The sequence below is a fragment of the Leptonotus elevatus genome, chromosome 11 (assembly GCF_054856555.1).
Source record: "Leptonotus elevatus isolate MCC_2025b chromosome 11, RoL_Lele_1.0, whole genome shotgun sequence".
Classification (NCBI taxonomy): domain Eukaryota; kingdom Metazoa; phylum Chordata; class Actinopteri; order Syngnathiformes; family Syngnathidae; genus Leptonotus; species Leptonotus elevatus.
Genome location: NC_141249.1, coordinates 7,524,940 through 7,541,236, shown reverse-complemented (window position 1 = coordinate 7,541,236; position 16,297 = coordinate 7,524,940). Strand labels below are relative to the sequence as shown.

The window sequence follows — 16,297 nt, the reverse complement described above, 5'->3', positions numbered from 1 at the left end:
CATGTCAATTGTAAATCTCTGCTACGTTTACGTCTGCATGTATAACACATGCAAAAGGTACAATTTGGCCTGTAACATAACAGAAGACAAATAGATAAATATTATACAGTTAAGTTTTTTCCCAATATTTTACAGGTACACTGTAACAAATTTCTGTAGAATCTACACTAAAAAATACAGCATTATCTTGTTTTTATTTTATAGTATTTAACTGTATACCACAATGCATTATGGGTAAAACAATGTGCATTATGGGTTAAAACCAAAAACAGTAATTTGCTGTATAATTAGCAAATACTGTAAATTTTACAGCAACTACGTTTTGGCATGTATATATTAGGATTACATGAAAATACTGCAAAGATTGTCGGATTTTGGCGGGTAGCCTATTTCTATAGGAGAAGAAGCAAATAGCGGATCCTGTATCGTTACCAGAGCAAGGACAAGAAATTCAGCGAATTGGTGAGTAATATTTCAACGTGAAATGTAGTTGCCAGTAAATTAGAATACAAGACACAGTTTTAAACTAGATTATCATTACAGTAAACTGCTGTTTAAAAAAAAAAGAAAAGTAAATAGGGACTACAGTAAGTAACTGTAACTTATACAGTATACATTAAATAATTCAAAAAAAAATACAGTAACATACTGTAATATTTTTTTACAGTAATTAAATGAGATTTTACAAGAATTAGCAGGCAACTTTTTTTTGTGCCAGTTATTTCTTGTAAATTCTACAGTCAATTAGTTCAGTGTAGGGTTTCACTTTATTTACAGTAGGCCTACATGTTGTAGCCTTAATTTTCTTTCCAACAATTAATTCAGGTTAACAAAATCCACATTCGGTTTAAGGGCAATATGTCAATGCGCTCCCACATACGTACAATATTTGTTTGACTTAATTATTTTTAGATGACTTCAGTCGCCAGTCACTGTCTTTCCTGGGTGTCTATTTGCTGCGTCATCCAATCTAAATAAAAATAAAATAAAATAATAATAAAAATAAATATATATATATTTTTAAGTAATTTTTTTTTTTTTTAACTATGGCAATTAAATCTAACACAAACTCGCCTGCATTCGCGGTTGACAAAGTTTCCACACAAAACTCTCCTATTTAGTGTAGTGCATCCATCTTTGAATCCACTGGGCTTCTTCTTCTTCAACAAAATGCTCCACTTGTGTGACAAAGAACTATAGCTATGCTTAAATAATATTTTGAGTCGAGACATTAGCCAGTCACATTACACGACCCAGGGTTGGCCTCCAAAAGACTTGCAGACTTTCATTGACAACTAATTAATCTTTTTGTTTCCCCTGACACGCTGCCAACAACACCACGATGCCGAGGCGGCGTGACGTCATCTCTGACGGCTGACAAAATGAACCGGGAATCGCGGCGATTTTCTCGTCCACTCAGAATGCTGAGTGGGAGGTCGCCTAACTCGCCTTGCCAAACCTACAGTCCCATTCGCGTAAAAACGCAGCAACATGTGCGTTTGCGTTACTGTCTGCAACCGCATTGGTCCCAAAAGACATGTTGCTCTCAAACGCAAGTTTCTTTTTGCATTCGCTCCCAAGGAGTCCCAACTTTACGCACGGTTCTGTCTCCGCAAACGAGACTTTGCTGGCTCACGAATGGAAAGAAGGAATGGCTTTACCGATTTTAATGTTCGCCGGGGGCGCCGTTGGGAATATCATCGCAATCGTCGTTCTCTCGTTATCGAGACAGGAGAGGAAAAGTTCTGCTTTCTACACGCTGGTGTGCGGGCTGGCTGTGACGGACCTGCTGGGTACATGCCTGGCCAGCCCGCTGACCATCGCCAACTATTTGGACTGGCAAGTGCTCCGAGGCGGGTCCCTGTGTGCCTTCCAGTCCTTTCTGCTGCTCTTTTTCGGTTTGACTGGCCTGAGCATCATTTGCGCCATGGCTGCGGAGCGCTACCTGGCAATATGCTGCCCCTACTTGTACCAGCGCTGGGGGGTGGACCGCCGCTTTGCCCAAACCTTCCTGACGTTCATGTACGCCACCAACGTCCTTTTCTGCTGCCTCCCGGCGATGGGCATGGTGGGGAGCACGTTGCAACGCTCCAAAACGTGGTGCTTCATCGACCTGAGGACTCCCGAGCCGGTGGCCGCGGTGTACTCGGTGCTGTACGGCGCGGTGAGCGTACTGCTCATCGTGGGCACCGCCGCGCTCAACGTGGCCGTGTGCGGCGCGCTGCTGCTCATGCGTCGGAGGAGCGTGCGCAGGAGGACCGAGAGCGGCCGGAGCAGCATGCGGGACAGGTGGAGGGCGCTCTCCTCCGCCGCGGAGATCCAGATCATGACCGTGCTGGTGATGACGTCACTCGTCGTTGTGGCATGCTCTGCTCCACTCGTGGTAAGTGGCGACGAATCAGCTTTTATACCTGAATGCCGTACTTGAATAAAGCAACGAGCAGACTCTCTCACTTTTGGCATCAAAATGAAGAAGTTAATTTTCACATATCTTATATAATTTCAAACAAAAATTAAAGGTGTTAACTGCAAAGTGTTTCCACGGTCAGCAGCATCTCTTATAAAGTTAAGTGAAAATGTAAATGAATAGTTCCTTAACACAGTTTTAAATTGATTCATTATGAGTTGCAGATTAAATTAAAACACAGCGTTAATGGCAAAACATAATTCACGCTATTAATAAATCTCTTTACTTGCCAATACTCTATAACATTAATTTAGTTACTTGAAATAAGTAACTTCACGTAACACAACTTATTTATTTGGACTGACTGTGTAAACCAGAACAACAATTAATCGGAATCAGCCAACTTTGTTGTTAACAGTCGCTTTGAAGGCTTTGAGATCATAACTCAGACACTCCGATTGGGATAAATCCAACTTCCTCTAATGCAGCATAAATACAAGCACACTAACGAGACAATGAGGAACACCTGGTGGCTGAGGGTGATGATTGGTAGACACAAAGAAATGGGGCTTATGAGAACAGGTGGACAAAATCTTAATGAGATAGACATGGAACAAACCACAAGAAAACAAGAGAATAACATGAAACCAAGCAAGACAAAAACACAAACCATGACAGTGTGTTTAGAATTTTGATTATAATGTGGGCTAACTCTGCTGTCATTTTAAAGGAGCTTATGGCTGCCACCCAATGAGTGTCACTACAGGTTTAGCACAATAGTGGTCTAAGTACAAATATCAAATATTTTAACATGTCATCAAAGTTGAAAAATAGCTTCACTTTCAGTGATTCATGGAAATAAGCAGCCAAGCTATACAAGCAACGACACCGTGCAATTGCAGCAACTTTGTTTTTTCTTTCAGGTCCGTGTGTTCGCCAACCGTCTCATGCTGAAAGATGACTCCGAAGCCGACCTGGCAGCCATCCGGATTGCATCCGTTAACCCCATTTTAGACCCCTGGATCTACATCCTCCTCAGGAGGTCTCTGTTTCAACGAATACTACGTCTGTCCAGACAATGTCGAACTCGCGGCAGTAGCAGCCTGCCCACGCAAGGTCGTCTGTTTTATTGTGAACGTACCAAGATGATGCAAACTAGTATCAGGACTTCCTGAATTCTCTATTGTCTCAATACCACACATGCATGCAGTAGTTCTTAAATCCAGAGATTGCAAACTTGAATGAGGTGCACAGACACTTTTTCTACTTGGCACTTTTGGAAAGGGCTCCATAGAAATTACTTCCAATTTCTATCCCACTCAAGGTCAGAGGGGAGCTTATTCAAGTTGAGTTAAGTGTGAGGGGCGGGGTACACGCTGGACTGATCACCTGTAAATCACAGAACAGACACAGAAAGAGAGAGACCACCATTCTTCGGTTTACCGGCATCCACGTTTTGGATTATCGAAGGAAACTGGAGTATACAGAAAACCCACGCAAGCACAGAGAAAAAATGCAAACTCCACACAAAAAACATCCTGGATGTGTGAAAATGCTATGAGGGCATACATGCTTACAGTAAAACAAATGTCTAATTGAATATTTGTGCCATTCACTGTCACTCAGCATTGTCGTGAGTTGTTGAGAATCCATCAAGTTGGATGTTTGAGGACAAGTCCTTGGTTCATCATGAATAGCATAAACATTCTGTAACTCCAACATCTGCTGGATCGTTATCGGGTGGGTGACATCTGTAGTTTCACCCATGTACTGTAATTGAAACCACATTAAAATAAGATTAGACTCCAAAATTCCTTTCCCGCTCCAGCTTTGGACATGCTCTCCAGATCAGGAAGTCATCCATGGACATTCTTCAATGAGCTCACATTTCTTTATTTAAATAAAACAATATGTCCAATGTGTCATTTATTCTATTTATTGAAAAGTAGCAACACTTCTGTTGATTGTGTTTCATCTGCATAGTGCAGTATTTTAAAGCCACCAGATGTGCAGTCTAATGTTTTCCTATAGGGAAGGGCTTGTTTTGCTTCTCAAACTTGATAAGGGCACCAGCAGTTTCTCAATATAACAAACCGCTGACTTCATCAGTGACGTATGCAAGTACAAAAGTCATGAACGACTTCAAATTAAAGTTTTGCATGCCTTATTTGTAATCATTCATTTTTATTTATACATTTGGCACAGCAGATTATTTTAAAGCTGCGGATTGATGCCATTTGCTGCCACCCAACACTGCATTTATGCGAGGAAAGACATTTGGTACAGTCCAGTATTCTATTTATTTTTTTTGAACATTTAAAAATAGCATTTTTAATCACAAGCAGAGACAACTGCTCATAGCTGCACCGCTGTAAAACATTTTGTACCATAACAACCATAAATAAAAACCTATAAACATTAGCAGAGTAAAAACTCACACAAAAATAATAATCATACAAGTTTTACAAAGAAGCCACCCCCTCATTGACAAGTACTGTACATCCCAGTGAGCAACCATTTTGTTCTATGAAAATGAGCTGATAGACAAATAGTGTCCATGAAGCTATTGATAAGCATCTGCTGGAGTCAAACTTGATGCTGGCACACGATCACAAAATTATAGGATGAACATTAAAGACAAGGACTTGGTCTTTAATATGAGTTAATTACAAAAAAACAAAAAACAAAAACAAAGAATTTTGCAAATGTGACATTCCAACATGCTGCTCAGATTGTGTCATCACTTTATTGGCTCCGATCTTCACATTCAAATTCACAAGCTCCAAGTTGCTTACTTGCAAGAAGTAGTAAAGTTCTGTTAAATTTTTGGTGTGTTCCTCCATTAATTAAAAGCTCATTTTAGCTGGAAACTTTCTGCTTTATGTTTGGAGAACTTAAGCCTGATGTGAGCCCACCACATATAGAATGGGCCAGAAAGAATGCCCAACTTGAAAAGCTTGATGCCCGGAAACGACTAAATACAATAGTCAAGCCATTTACTCCCCACTGGTCTAAACACGGCATTCTGATTAATATTGTGTTTGTGGAATATGAGTTAAGCAGCAAAATCCACTCATTTTTATCCATCTCAGGGGGGCGGCCATTTTGCTGTCAACTGAAAATGACATCACAGTTGCTCGGGCAACAAACAATCAAGGCTCAGCTTCAGAAAATAGGTGAGCCATGATTGGTCGTTATCTGTTGAGCAACTGTGACGCCATTTACAGTCAACAGCAAGTGGCAAAATGGCCGCCCCGAGATGGATAAAAAGGGGATGGATTTTGCCGCTTAATTTACTTTACACAAATACAGTATTAATCACAATTGAGGGACTGCGTAGGACACATTATTGTAAAGAAAATGTTCAGGTAGAAAAGCAGAGTCACAGATTTGGGGGAGAAATCAAGAGACAAATACAAAAACAAAGTGAGATATTAAAAATATATTTAGTGTAGATTGTTAAAGGTTTTGCAGATACTCAAGTCGTACACTGCAGCAGGCAGCAGTAAACAGACGAGAAGAGAGTGGGGACTACAGCCAATCATATTTGGTCAACTTGAAACATTTGACCTCCTTGGAGAAATGTGATTTTTCCTCAAGATTACACAAACAAATGCGCACGCAGAATAGAGAACAGCAGAAATAAATTCACGTCAACTGTTGAGACATTTGCATTAGAAAATACAGTAGAAAAACTTGGAGCGCACTTGATATTGCTGCATTGAAATGCTCAGCGTCAATTTCAAATAAATACACGATCAATCGCGAGATTACGTGACACTGTATTTGAGCATAATCTCGTCCATCTCGGTCTGCATTTCCATTTTTTATTGCACAAACCAAACCTCGGCTAACTTTACAGATCGATCCAGTGACTATTAACGATGGACATTTCACCTTTGACCACTCGGCAGAACCTTTTGTTCTTTCAATATGTGCAAACTAGAGAACCTAAAAAAAAAAAAAAATTATATGACAAAGCAACTTTGGTTGGACAGGAGAGAAAATATCACCCTCTGCCTGTGAAGCATTGAATATGAATAAATATCACTGATCATTATGAAAATTACTCCACTTTTTCCTACCTCGATCTCACTTCCATAACAGTGATGGCCTTCCTCGGAAAGACGGACGAGGAAGCTTTGTTTTGTAAACCTAAATTCATTTTTCCAAACACATATAATGATGGCTGATGCCATCAGTTGGCCTATTGTGAGAAAAGAGAAGTGGTCACTGACCGTTCTGGGGATAAGAACTCATCTCGCACTGCCTTCTAATCAAAAGTTTGATAGGATATGATTGCTTTGCGTGAACTTCATCTGCTAATATTTTATGCGCATCCGTTTATTTATTTTTTTTATGTTTTGAAACATGAATAGGTTTGTCTTTACAGTTTTTATCCTCCCCTTCCCAAAACACCCGAAAAATAAATGCCTAAAATAAAAAAATAAGGCTTTCCATTATGCTTTGTTTGTTACCAAAAGTAACATGACAGACGTTGTGTGTGAGGTCCCAGTTGCAAATGACATCACTCCCTTGAAAATTGATCAATTCAAAAACCCATGACGTGTTTGCGTCTGAAAATATCTGATACGAGCGTTGTTGCGTGCCCGACCACTCAAAAGAGTCTGGACCAAAGTAAGAGTGGAAAACAGCACAATTTGGACATGGAGGAGCATGAGAGAGGTCACGTCACCGGCCCTCTTCCTGTGTGCGACGCAGTCTAGTGTGGAGCAGACCAGAGAAGAACCGCAGCAGCCGCCGCCGCTGCTGCTGCTGCTGCTGTGGCGGCGGCTACACACGCATGCTAATGTCTATGCGAGCGAGCCAAAGCAAGTGCAGCCTCTCTTTTTTTTTTATACCACATACTGGTGGTTGCTGTTAGAGTTTGTCGTGTAGGTTTGTCGACTGTACTGAAAGTGGTCGGTCAGCACGTTGTTCCAATCGTGCTGCTGTTGCTGTTGTTGCTGCTGCTGCTGTTGCTTCAATGAACCATGGGAGAAAGGCACGGACCCGTTGGTCTGATGCTTTTGGAACATCGGGTTGTCAAAAGACATCAGGTCTTGCTTGCTGCTTGGCAGGAGTTTCTTCTCTTGGTTGGCGTCGTACTTGGCCTGGTTGGGGACAGAGTGGTGGGATGATTACATGACTGTCATTTGCTAGAGCACACAGAAGGCCTTGATGCAGCATCCGACTTGAAGCAATGGTAGTTATTACAAAAAACGGCCAGCAGGTGTCAGCAGAGTATAAGAGATCAGCCAGGGCCCAGTCTTTTCAACAGGTTTGTGATCAATGATGAAACTTAGCTATATTCTAATGGTAATTGCTACAAATACACATTTTTTTCCTGATTGAAGAAGAGACTCTAATCTTTATTTTGGTACGTTCCATGTTTTTATAGCAAAAGAACCGAATATTCTGTGGGCCTTGCAAAATCAGCCAAGAGCAAAGGGGGTTGCTTCAGTGAAAATGGCTGGGAGTGAATGAGTTAAATTCCAAAGTAAATTTTAAGACGTGTTAAGTGTTACACAAACATTGAACTCAGCAAGGATGTGATCACAATATTTTCATAATTCTAATTCAATAATTGCAAATATTTAAAAAAACTGAATTGTCTAAAAGTGCAATAAGTCAGGTCTTTCATAAATGTAAGAAAATACTTTTAAATTCACGTGAACAGTAAATTTGGAGAAAACAGATACAAAAAAATAATATTGTATTTTCTTTAGAATTTATGGGAAAAATATATTAAAATAACCAATTCATGATTTTATGAATCGGTATCAGGCTTGAAAAGGAAAATCGATTTAATATCAATTATTCGATTTTTTTTTAAAACCCAGCCCTACAAATAGGTTTCTTTAAGTAAATGAGGTAATGATAGGAAGCAGGGTTTTTGCGGGAATCACAAAGTTAAATTTGAGACCTTTTTAGACCATTATGGCACAAAGTTTAGACCAACTTTGAGACCAAAATATATATATTTTTTAATTTAAACATTCAAACACACGGAACTAGTTTACCGGTAATTTGACTTGACTGCGGTCACGTCAATGAAACAAAATTTTGCAGTGCAATATTAGTGCATAACTAGTAAATATAAAGTCAGAAAACAGCGTAATAGACGCAGATGGAGGGGAAAAATAGTAAAATCATGTGCATTCCTGGCATAAAAACGGATCAGGGATGAAGAAGGTGAGAATTATATTGAACCCCTCTAAAGGTGTCTGGGAGCATACTCCCTTGGAATATTTCACATTTTAACACTTCAATTTGATGCATTTTGAAAAACAAAATCAAGCAGAATTAAAAGACACCATCTATCTATGCACTTTCACATGATCACACGATGCTATACTTTATAAGCATGGTTGGAAGGGTTACTTTTCAAACGTTTCCTAATACAGTTTCTAGTTACATAATAAAAATCTAGTTAATAATCGAATCCAATAACCGTAATGTTAAAAAAATGCAACTTGAGTAATATTTATTACTTTTGGATTAATTCAATTCCAAATAGGTTCATAAGGACTAAATAAATAAATAAAAAGATCACTACAATATATTTTGGATACAGTGGACCCCGCTATTTGCATGGGATAGGACTGCAAACAACGAAAACCCATGCATAAATTGAAATGCACAATTTGTATGGATGAATTGATTGAAACAATTGCTAGTTTCATGGAGAAAAGGTACTATTGATTGTCACACTGCTCACCTCACACAGACAGACATTGACATAAATAATATTTGCAGCGGTAGTTTCACATAGTAATTAAATGAAACTTCACAATGACGGTGCCTGGCGTCAAGCACCCCCCCCAAAAAACAACACATCTATCCAAGTGACAAGTTTAGCAGTTTTTATTGTTATTGTGGTGTTTAAATAGTAAAATTGTAGGTGGTTTGTGACAGGAGGGTTAACACTTGACTTACGTTAGCTGGGAAGATAGCGTCACCGTACGTTCCCATTTTCTCATTGCTTCACCACGATTAACGTAGGTTTCATGTTTTGGTTTCTAAATGGTGTGTTTCGCCAAAAAGTGCATCATTTTCAGGCCCGTCGATGTTTACCAATGCTGAACTTTTCAAATGAGCTTCCAGCCAAGTTAGCTTTGGACACTAACAACGCTAAGTTTCAACGCTTGTCCCCTCTCACACGACATGAAGATTAACTGAACACTTCCTGCGGTACCTACAAAATAAAAGTACATACATATACCAGCTGTGAGAACAGCTTTATTGTGACGAGTTGTGACAACAGTGCATGCAGCTGTCCATATATGACATTTTCGCCTGTCAAAAAGCGCAGACCGCGCACACGTTTCTTTTCTCAGAATAGACGGAGCGGATGTAAATTTTAAGACTTTGGTAAATAAAATTTCAGACCTTAGATAAAAATATGGGTTTTTAAAGACATTTAAGGACTAAAATGAAAGTTTCTGAATTTGAGACTTTTTAAGACTTTTTTTTTTAGACCCTGCGGGAACCCTGAGGAAGGTAAGGTAGCATACAAAAACTCTACACTCTGTCAGGTGACTCACCTTGTTGTATAGAAAGACGCCAACTATGGCCGTCATCATGCCCAGCATATTTGTGAGCGAGACAGGATTGCGCAGCATAAACAACGAGATGCTGATGACCATGATCCTCTTGGTGGCATTGGCCACCGCGTAGCTGAGCGGGCTGACCACATTGAGCACGCTGAAGGCGATGACGTTCTGAGCAAAGTTGCAGAAGCCGCTGATGAGCAGCAGCAGGACGGTTCCGGTCCATCCCGACATGTCCCACTGCGAGGACAGCGCGTGTTATTCAGACTGCGTTCGGGGTCGGACAATCGAGACAAAAGCAGCAGAAAAAGTACGCACCAGATCATCATTGACGAGAAAGACGGAAAGGTCAACCAGCACCCAGGTGGGCAGCATGAATATCACAGCATTGAAGCCCAAAATGTTGAGAAGCCGCAGGTGGTGGATGCGTGTGTCACGTAACACCTGGAAAATAACAAACATAAAGGACATTGCTTTGTATGTCTGTCTCTAATTAGACAAAAGTTATCTGGTGGAAAATCTGAGAACAAACCCACATTCTTCATCTATACATCATGAACTAAACACATGTCAATAATTTCAGCGCATACCTTTTTGGAGAAGATATTCTGCAGAGAGAAGCAGAGCGTGGCAGCCAGAGCGCTGATCAGGCCCAAGACGTCGAAGGACAACTCCGTCACTGTTGCCAGCAGCACTCCGCCAATGATGGGGATCAGAGATATGTACACCTTCCGTGTGGACACATCATACAGGATGCAGACAACAAAACACAGGTCAACTATTTGATCAGGTCAGAATAATAATATAACCCAAGATTCAGGGTTGTGAATGGTGCAAGAAGGCACGCTCAGTTAACACATGTCTTTTCTTTCGTTCTTTTTTTTACTGTATTTTATTCATGGCCTCCTAGTGTTTTTAGATCAAAATTATTTACTCTAATCAGGACTTTCCAACGGCATTAGCGTAGGTTAGTGAGAGAATACAACGACTTGCGTGCAAATTCGCTTTACGTCGCTCATTAGGAAATGAACACCATACAAATTGCCCCGCAAGAGTTTAAGCTTCTTGAATCTGAACTGAGGACCTCATTGAAAATGGAAGTCAAGTTAAAAATGTTCTTTGCAATAATCTCCCCCACTTGTCTAAATAAGTCATTCTGGGCAAGCTGAGCCTGTGGGCACTTTGATGTCAGTTTTAGTCGCCATCAGGTGGCAGTAAAGGACAAACTGGCCACCCCCAACATGGATGAAAACAAGTCAGAATACCATGTTTACACTAGTTGCGGCACATTGGACAATTCTTGCAAAGAGATTACTATTATTTTATTTATTTTTTTACTTGACTTCTGCTTTAACATTTACATACAAGAGGCCAGGACTCTTACTCTCTATTCAACAAAACACTGACACGGCACTAGGCATGGGCCAATATTAGATTCTTACGGTATGATAACAGTAAGCAAAAATATTGCAGTATCGCGCTATAAAAATTAGGGGTGTGCCAAAAAATCGATTCTCATAAGAATCGTGATTCTCATTTAGTGTGATTCAGAATCGATTTTAAATGTCCTTAAATCGATTTTATTTAAATTATTTTATACTGTCTTGCCTTTGTCTGTGTGTGCCTTTTATTTGTTCATGTTGTACTCGTTTTGGCCACTGAGGGGCAGTGTGGTTCCATGCGGTCTAATACACTGTTAAATTGTAGCCACATTAGAGAGTAGAAGGAAAAAGTCACAATCAAGTTATTCCAATAAAAGTTGTTTTTTTCAGTCTAGAGACGTTCGTGATAAAAGTGCCGCGAGTAGCGCGCTAATTAGCATTAGCGAGTCCAACTGGAGTAGATCATTACAATTCCTTGCACATCTATAGATTAAAGCAAAACTCATTGTCAATCAAATCATTTTGAATCAAAAATCGTTCTTAAGCGAAAATCACTTCTGAATCAAATCGCAGGCCCAAAAATCGGAATAGAATAGAATCGTGAGACATTCAAAGATTCCCACCCTTAATAAAAATGACAGCTCTAAAATGACCTTTTTTGAAATATTTAGGTCAATACAAATTTTTTTACACAATCTATTTTATTGTTAAACTAAATTCAGTACAGAATATTTGGTACATAAAAAATGTGTACCTTGTCAAGTTTAAATAAATAAATAAACAAACATGACCATTATTTTTTGTTTTAATGCTTCTTACTAAGTCAGTGTCCCAACCACTGTTGAGCTATTTTAGAACAGACCCCTACTTATTGTCCTTGAGACTAACTAGTACCTGCTGGCATTTTTTTTCTTTCTTTTCCCTAGTACAATGCATATTAATCGGCATTCGCATTTCTACAGTGGCTTTCATCTTGCTCCCTTCTCCATGTGTAACTGCTCACTTTGAAACAATACTGAGAACAATACATTTTAACAAATCACAGGTATATGGGCTGTATAATACTGATAGGTACATTTATTAGACAGCTTCTCATTTCATTTACTGCAAGTTTTAACTCTTGCACCAGTCCAACAGGACCTGTGGACTAACATCATATTCAGCAACATTTCCAAGCACTTGAGTGCAAAGTAAACATGACACACAGATGTAAGACGCAACAATGAGCACAATGAGCAACAAAGCCACTAAAAACATTACGACATCCCCCTCAGGACTTTTTAAAAATTACATCAATGAGTAGTTTTGTTCCGATAATCACACTCACATTATATGGCAATTTGATAGACATTAAATCAGGCTTGCCAAACTTCAAGCACAACCAAGTATCAAAACAAAAGTAAGTTGTTGTTTTAGCATTAACCCCATGAATTGCTTTGGTAACGATAAAGAGAAGAACTAAAAACTCCTCACCTGCCCTTTAACAAGCTGATGTTCTCATGACTATACTATAATGTAATACGAGCTGCACACTGTGCCACATCACCACTGCAGAAAGAGTGCAAGGTTAAACAGAGCAAGCCTTGTTGGTTGCACTCGGGCTACTCACCTTGGTGGTTTGCTTCTCCCTCATGATGATTCTTGACAAAAGTACAACCCATATTGGCATTGTGGCTTTGACTGCAACAGAGACACAAAAAAAAGTTGGAGTTCATTTTTGTTGTCGCTCTATACAATATCTATTAAGGCTGCGCAATAAATCGGGGAGAGAAAAAAAAAAATCAGGTTTAAATGTTTTGGTCATGTACAGTGCACGCTATAATGAATGATATTTTTGCTTTGTTGATTAACTCAGTCACTGCCAACCATTTTTGAAAATTTCAAAATTCCCATTATTTTATAATCGACAGTAGATACATTTCAGTTGCACAAAATGCAGCCATTACTCCCACGGACTCTCAAAATTTGTTTTTTTCATATAAAATTGGCTATGATGTCATCTACTGGTGGTTGTGCGTCAGTAAAGCAGTTTCCAAGTTTGACATTTACCGTGGAGCATTATCAGAATCTCCCCCATCTTGCCCAGTGGGGAAAAATAATTGACAAGTATACTTGTCAAAGACAGTGAAATTAATGTGCATAGTGCCAGCAGGTACTAATTAACCCCAAGTACAACACTAGTCTAAACATGATATTCTGCTTAATATTGTGTTTGTGGAACTTGAATTAAGCAGCAAAATCCATCCGTTTTATCCATTAAAATAACAGCACAGTTGCTCAATGCACAGGTAAATGAACAATCATGGCTCGGTTTGCAAATGGAACATGACCAAACTCAGAAAGATTAAATTGCTAGTATACCTTTAAATCACATTGACCCAATCCACCTGTTATCTTTTCTGTATCTGTTTTTTGTTTTGTTGCCTTTTTTTTTGTTTTATTGCGAAAAGTCTTGAAGGGACTGGACTCGCCATTTTTAGCTATAAGAATATAATATTTAGTCTATAATTAATGTGATAACGTCAGTATTTTTCATTTACAATGAATACCTTTGAAAACACATTTTGTCACTGGCTGTTGACTGAGGCCCCGTCCAGATGGCAGCAAAGCCGGCTTCGTTCCTCAAACAAATTTCATACACACAGAAACATTTCAAGACTAGCGTGTGTCCAAAAAAAGACGCTGAGGACGTTTAACGGCTGTAATGTATATGCCAGGTCTGGAGTGGCGCTGTAGCGCATCCACAGGGAGTTAACGGAAAGCGACACTTTTTTTCCCTAACTTTATTGCTATCTACAGAACAAACATAGCTTTGCATGTATCAAAAACAAGATGACAAAGACGAACATGAGAAGTGACAATGGTGGGTGATTCGAGTACAATACCGCTTGTTGAACTTGGGAATAAGGAAGCAAAATATTTTGCTGCAAAAGCATAGGCAAGCTAAGGAGGCTGCGCAAAACGACTACGACAGTGCTCTCCGCCATTGTTGTTGACAGACTGACGGTTCGCGCGCAGTCACGCGAGAATTGGCGCATACGTCATCAATCTGCGACAAGGCGTCGTCGTCGAGCTGCGGCCATTGCGTCATCGCTGGAGGAGTATCCTGCATATGGTGTCCAGACGAACGCGTACGGGGCGCGGTTTGAAATCTTTCCACTCTGGAGCCCGGTTTCAAAAGTGACCGGTTTCAAGCTCCGAAATTGCGCCGTCATGTGGACGAACGGCGTAAATGGTAAGAAACTTGTGAGGATACATTGAAACTGGCTTTTGTGTGGAAGGGGCCCCAGAAAACAGCTGAGGCATGATTCGTCATTACCTGTTTCCTGAGCACCTGTGATGTCATATTCAGTTGACAGCAAGTGGCAAAATGTGTTTTTAACGATTAATTATACATGAAAAATTAATGACGTTATCAAATTAACTAAATATTAACTTGCTGAAAATGGCTAAATGAGTCAAGTATCACTTTAAATGTTTTTTTCCCCTTAAAAATCACAACATGAGCTAGTCTTTAGTGGATCGATATCAGTGATGCAGGTACATTACATACAAGCTGATAAGCAACAACAAAATGTGACATGACTTCGCATGGAATTGGAAATACAACCATTGATCTATAGGAAGATAAAACGAGGACAGCATTGACCATGTTCAGCTCAATGGTGAATATGCGCTCATTATATATTCGGGTTGCTAGAAGACAATATACGGCTAATTTATGACTTCCGTGACTGCGTGTGTCTAGGCTTTCGTCATCAAAAGTTCCAGGCCGACTAAAAGGCCCGCACTTTAGTTAAATATAGTCTCCCGTTAGCCACAGGAGCTAACATCAGCTGATGCTATTCACAGAGTAGTCACTGATTCGACACAAGCACTTCCCCAATCGTGTACTTACCAGTGTGCGCATATGAAACGGGAACCTTCCATATGCTGAAGTGAGCCGACACCGATGCGAAGTATTTCCCGAAAGCTAAAGGCAGAATGGTCCACCAGTAGTACCTCTTGGGCAGTTCTGTTTTGGGGACTCCCCATGCCCGCAACAACGGCGGCAGGAAGACAACAATAGAAAAAATGTGGAAGAGAGACACCGTGACCGGGTACGGGAATCCATTGAGGATGATCTTGTTGATTACGTTGCCGCCCGAGCTGACCGTGTACCAGCACACGCAAAGAACAACTATCCGGAACCCTTCCCTGACCTGAGTCCGCTCCACCGCAGCCATCTTTCACAGCAGAGTCAAGTGACGCGTCACCGGCGGCGTGGTTGCTGCGCCACGGAAGCGGAGGAGGCGGAGATCCGGGGATTGTCAAATCACCCAAGAGCATGATGGGAAATCTATACGTAAAGTGCGTCACAGCAGGATTGTTTACACATTTTGTCCAGGATGACAAATCTTTATCCATTTGGAAATTTGACTTACACAAAATAAGAATTTCCAAATCCCTTGCACATAGGCTACGTATTTCTTGCAGAATTAGATTTGTAAATTAATACTTTTAAATTGTCAAAACAAACAAGAAAGGGTAAGTTGTCTTTAGCTTACCTTAATTGAAAATGTATTGCGCCTTATGTTATTACTTTGTCTCTTTTTTTAATTTTATGTTTTAAATGTTCTTTATTTCTCTTGCGTTGCATATCAATGATGTGTGACCAGTGTGAATGTCAAATCTCAATAAAGGGGGGAAAACAAAAAGACTGAATCATGTATGCACTTACCACAAATGCCACAGCTGTTTCAACTATAAATGAAAATGGGTACTAACATGCATTCTGTTTGTTGTTGTTTCATTAAAAATACAAACATGTTTACTAGATTTTTCTTTTTTAAAATATATATATATATATATATATCCATTTTCTTAACCGCTTTTCCTCACAAGGGTCGCAGGGGCGCTGGAGCCTATCCCAGCTGGCTTCGGGCAGTTGCCAACCAATCGCATATATATATATA

General features: G+C 39.9%; 2 protein-coding genes across 2 annotated transcripts; one reads left to right on the top strand and one right to left on the bottom strand.

The window, feature by feature from the left end:
• Window positions 1-1,465: 1,465 nt before the first annotated feature.
• On the top strand, window positions 1,466-4,327 carry LOC147165675 (prostaglandin E2 receptor EP4 subtype-like). The gene is made up of 2 exons (XM_086088274.1): window positions 1,466-2,383; window positions 3,331-4,327. The coding sequence occupies exons 1-2, from the start codon at window positions 1,538-1,540 to the stop codon at window positions 3,580-3,582; spliced, it is 1,098 nt and encodes a 365-aa protein (XP_085944400.1). The 5' UTR covers window positions 1,466-1,537; the 3' UTR covers window positions 3,583-4,327.
• A 716-nt stretch (window positions 4,328-5,043) lies between these two features.
• On the bottom strand, window positions 5,044-15,631 carry slc35e1 (solute carrier family 35 member E1). The gene is made up of 6 exons (XM_086088273.1): window positions 15,241-15,631; window positions 12,952-13,022; window positions 10,551-10,688; window positions 10,279-10,404; window positions 9,955-10,200; window positions 5,044-7,521 (listed from the first exon to the last, which is right to left on the bottom strand). Exons 1-6 carry the CDS (start codon window positions 15,566-15,568, stop codon window positions 7,264-7,266), a joined length of 1,167 nt encoding a protein of 388 aa, XP_085944399.1. The 5' UTR covers window positions 15,569-15,631; the 3' UTR covers window positions 5,044-7,263.
• Window positions 15,632-16,297: the final 666 nt, after the last annotated feature.

Bases quoted from the DNA above. Each gene is read 5' to 3' on its own strand.
- LOC147165675 (XM_086088274.1), top strand. From the start codon at position 1,538: ATGTTGCTCTCAAACGCAAGTTTCTTTTTGCATTCGCTCCCAAGGAGT. The intron at 2,384-3,330 runs GTAAGTGGCGAC...TTTTTCTTTCAG, and splicing joins CATGCTCTGCTCCACTCGTG to GTCCGTGTGTTCGCCAACCG.
- slc35e1 (XM_086088273.1), bottom strand. From the start codon at position 15,568: ATGGCTGCGGTGGAGCGGACTCAGGTCAGGGAAGGGTTCCGGATAGTT. The intron at 10,405-10,550 runs GTATGCGCTGAA...GTTATTTTCCAG, and splicing joins AGAATATCTTCTCCAAAAAG to GTGTTACGTGACACACGCAT. The intron at 7,522-9,954 runs GTGAGTCACCTG...GTCCCCAACCAG, and splicing joins GCGTCTTTCTATACAACAAG to GCCAAGTACGACGCCAACCA.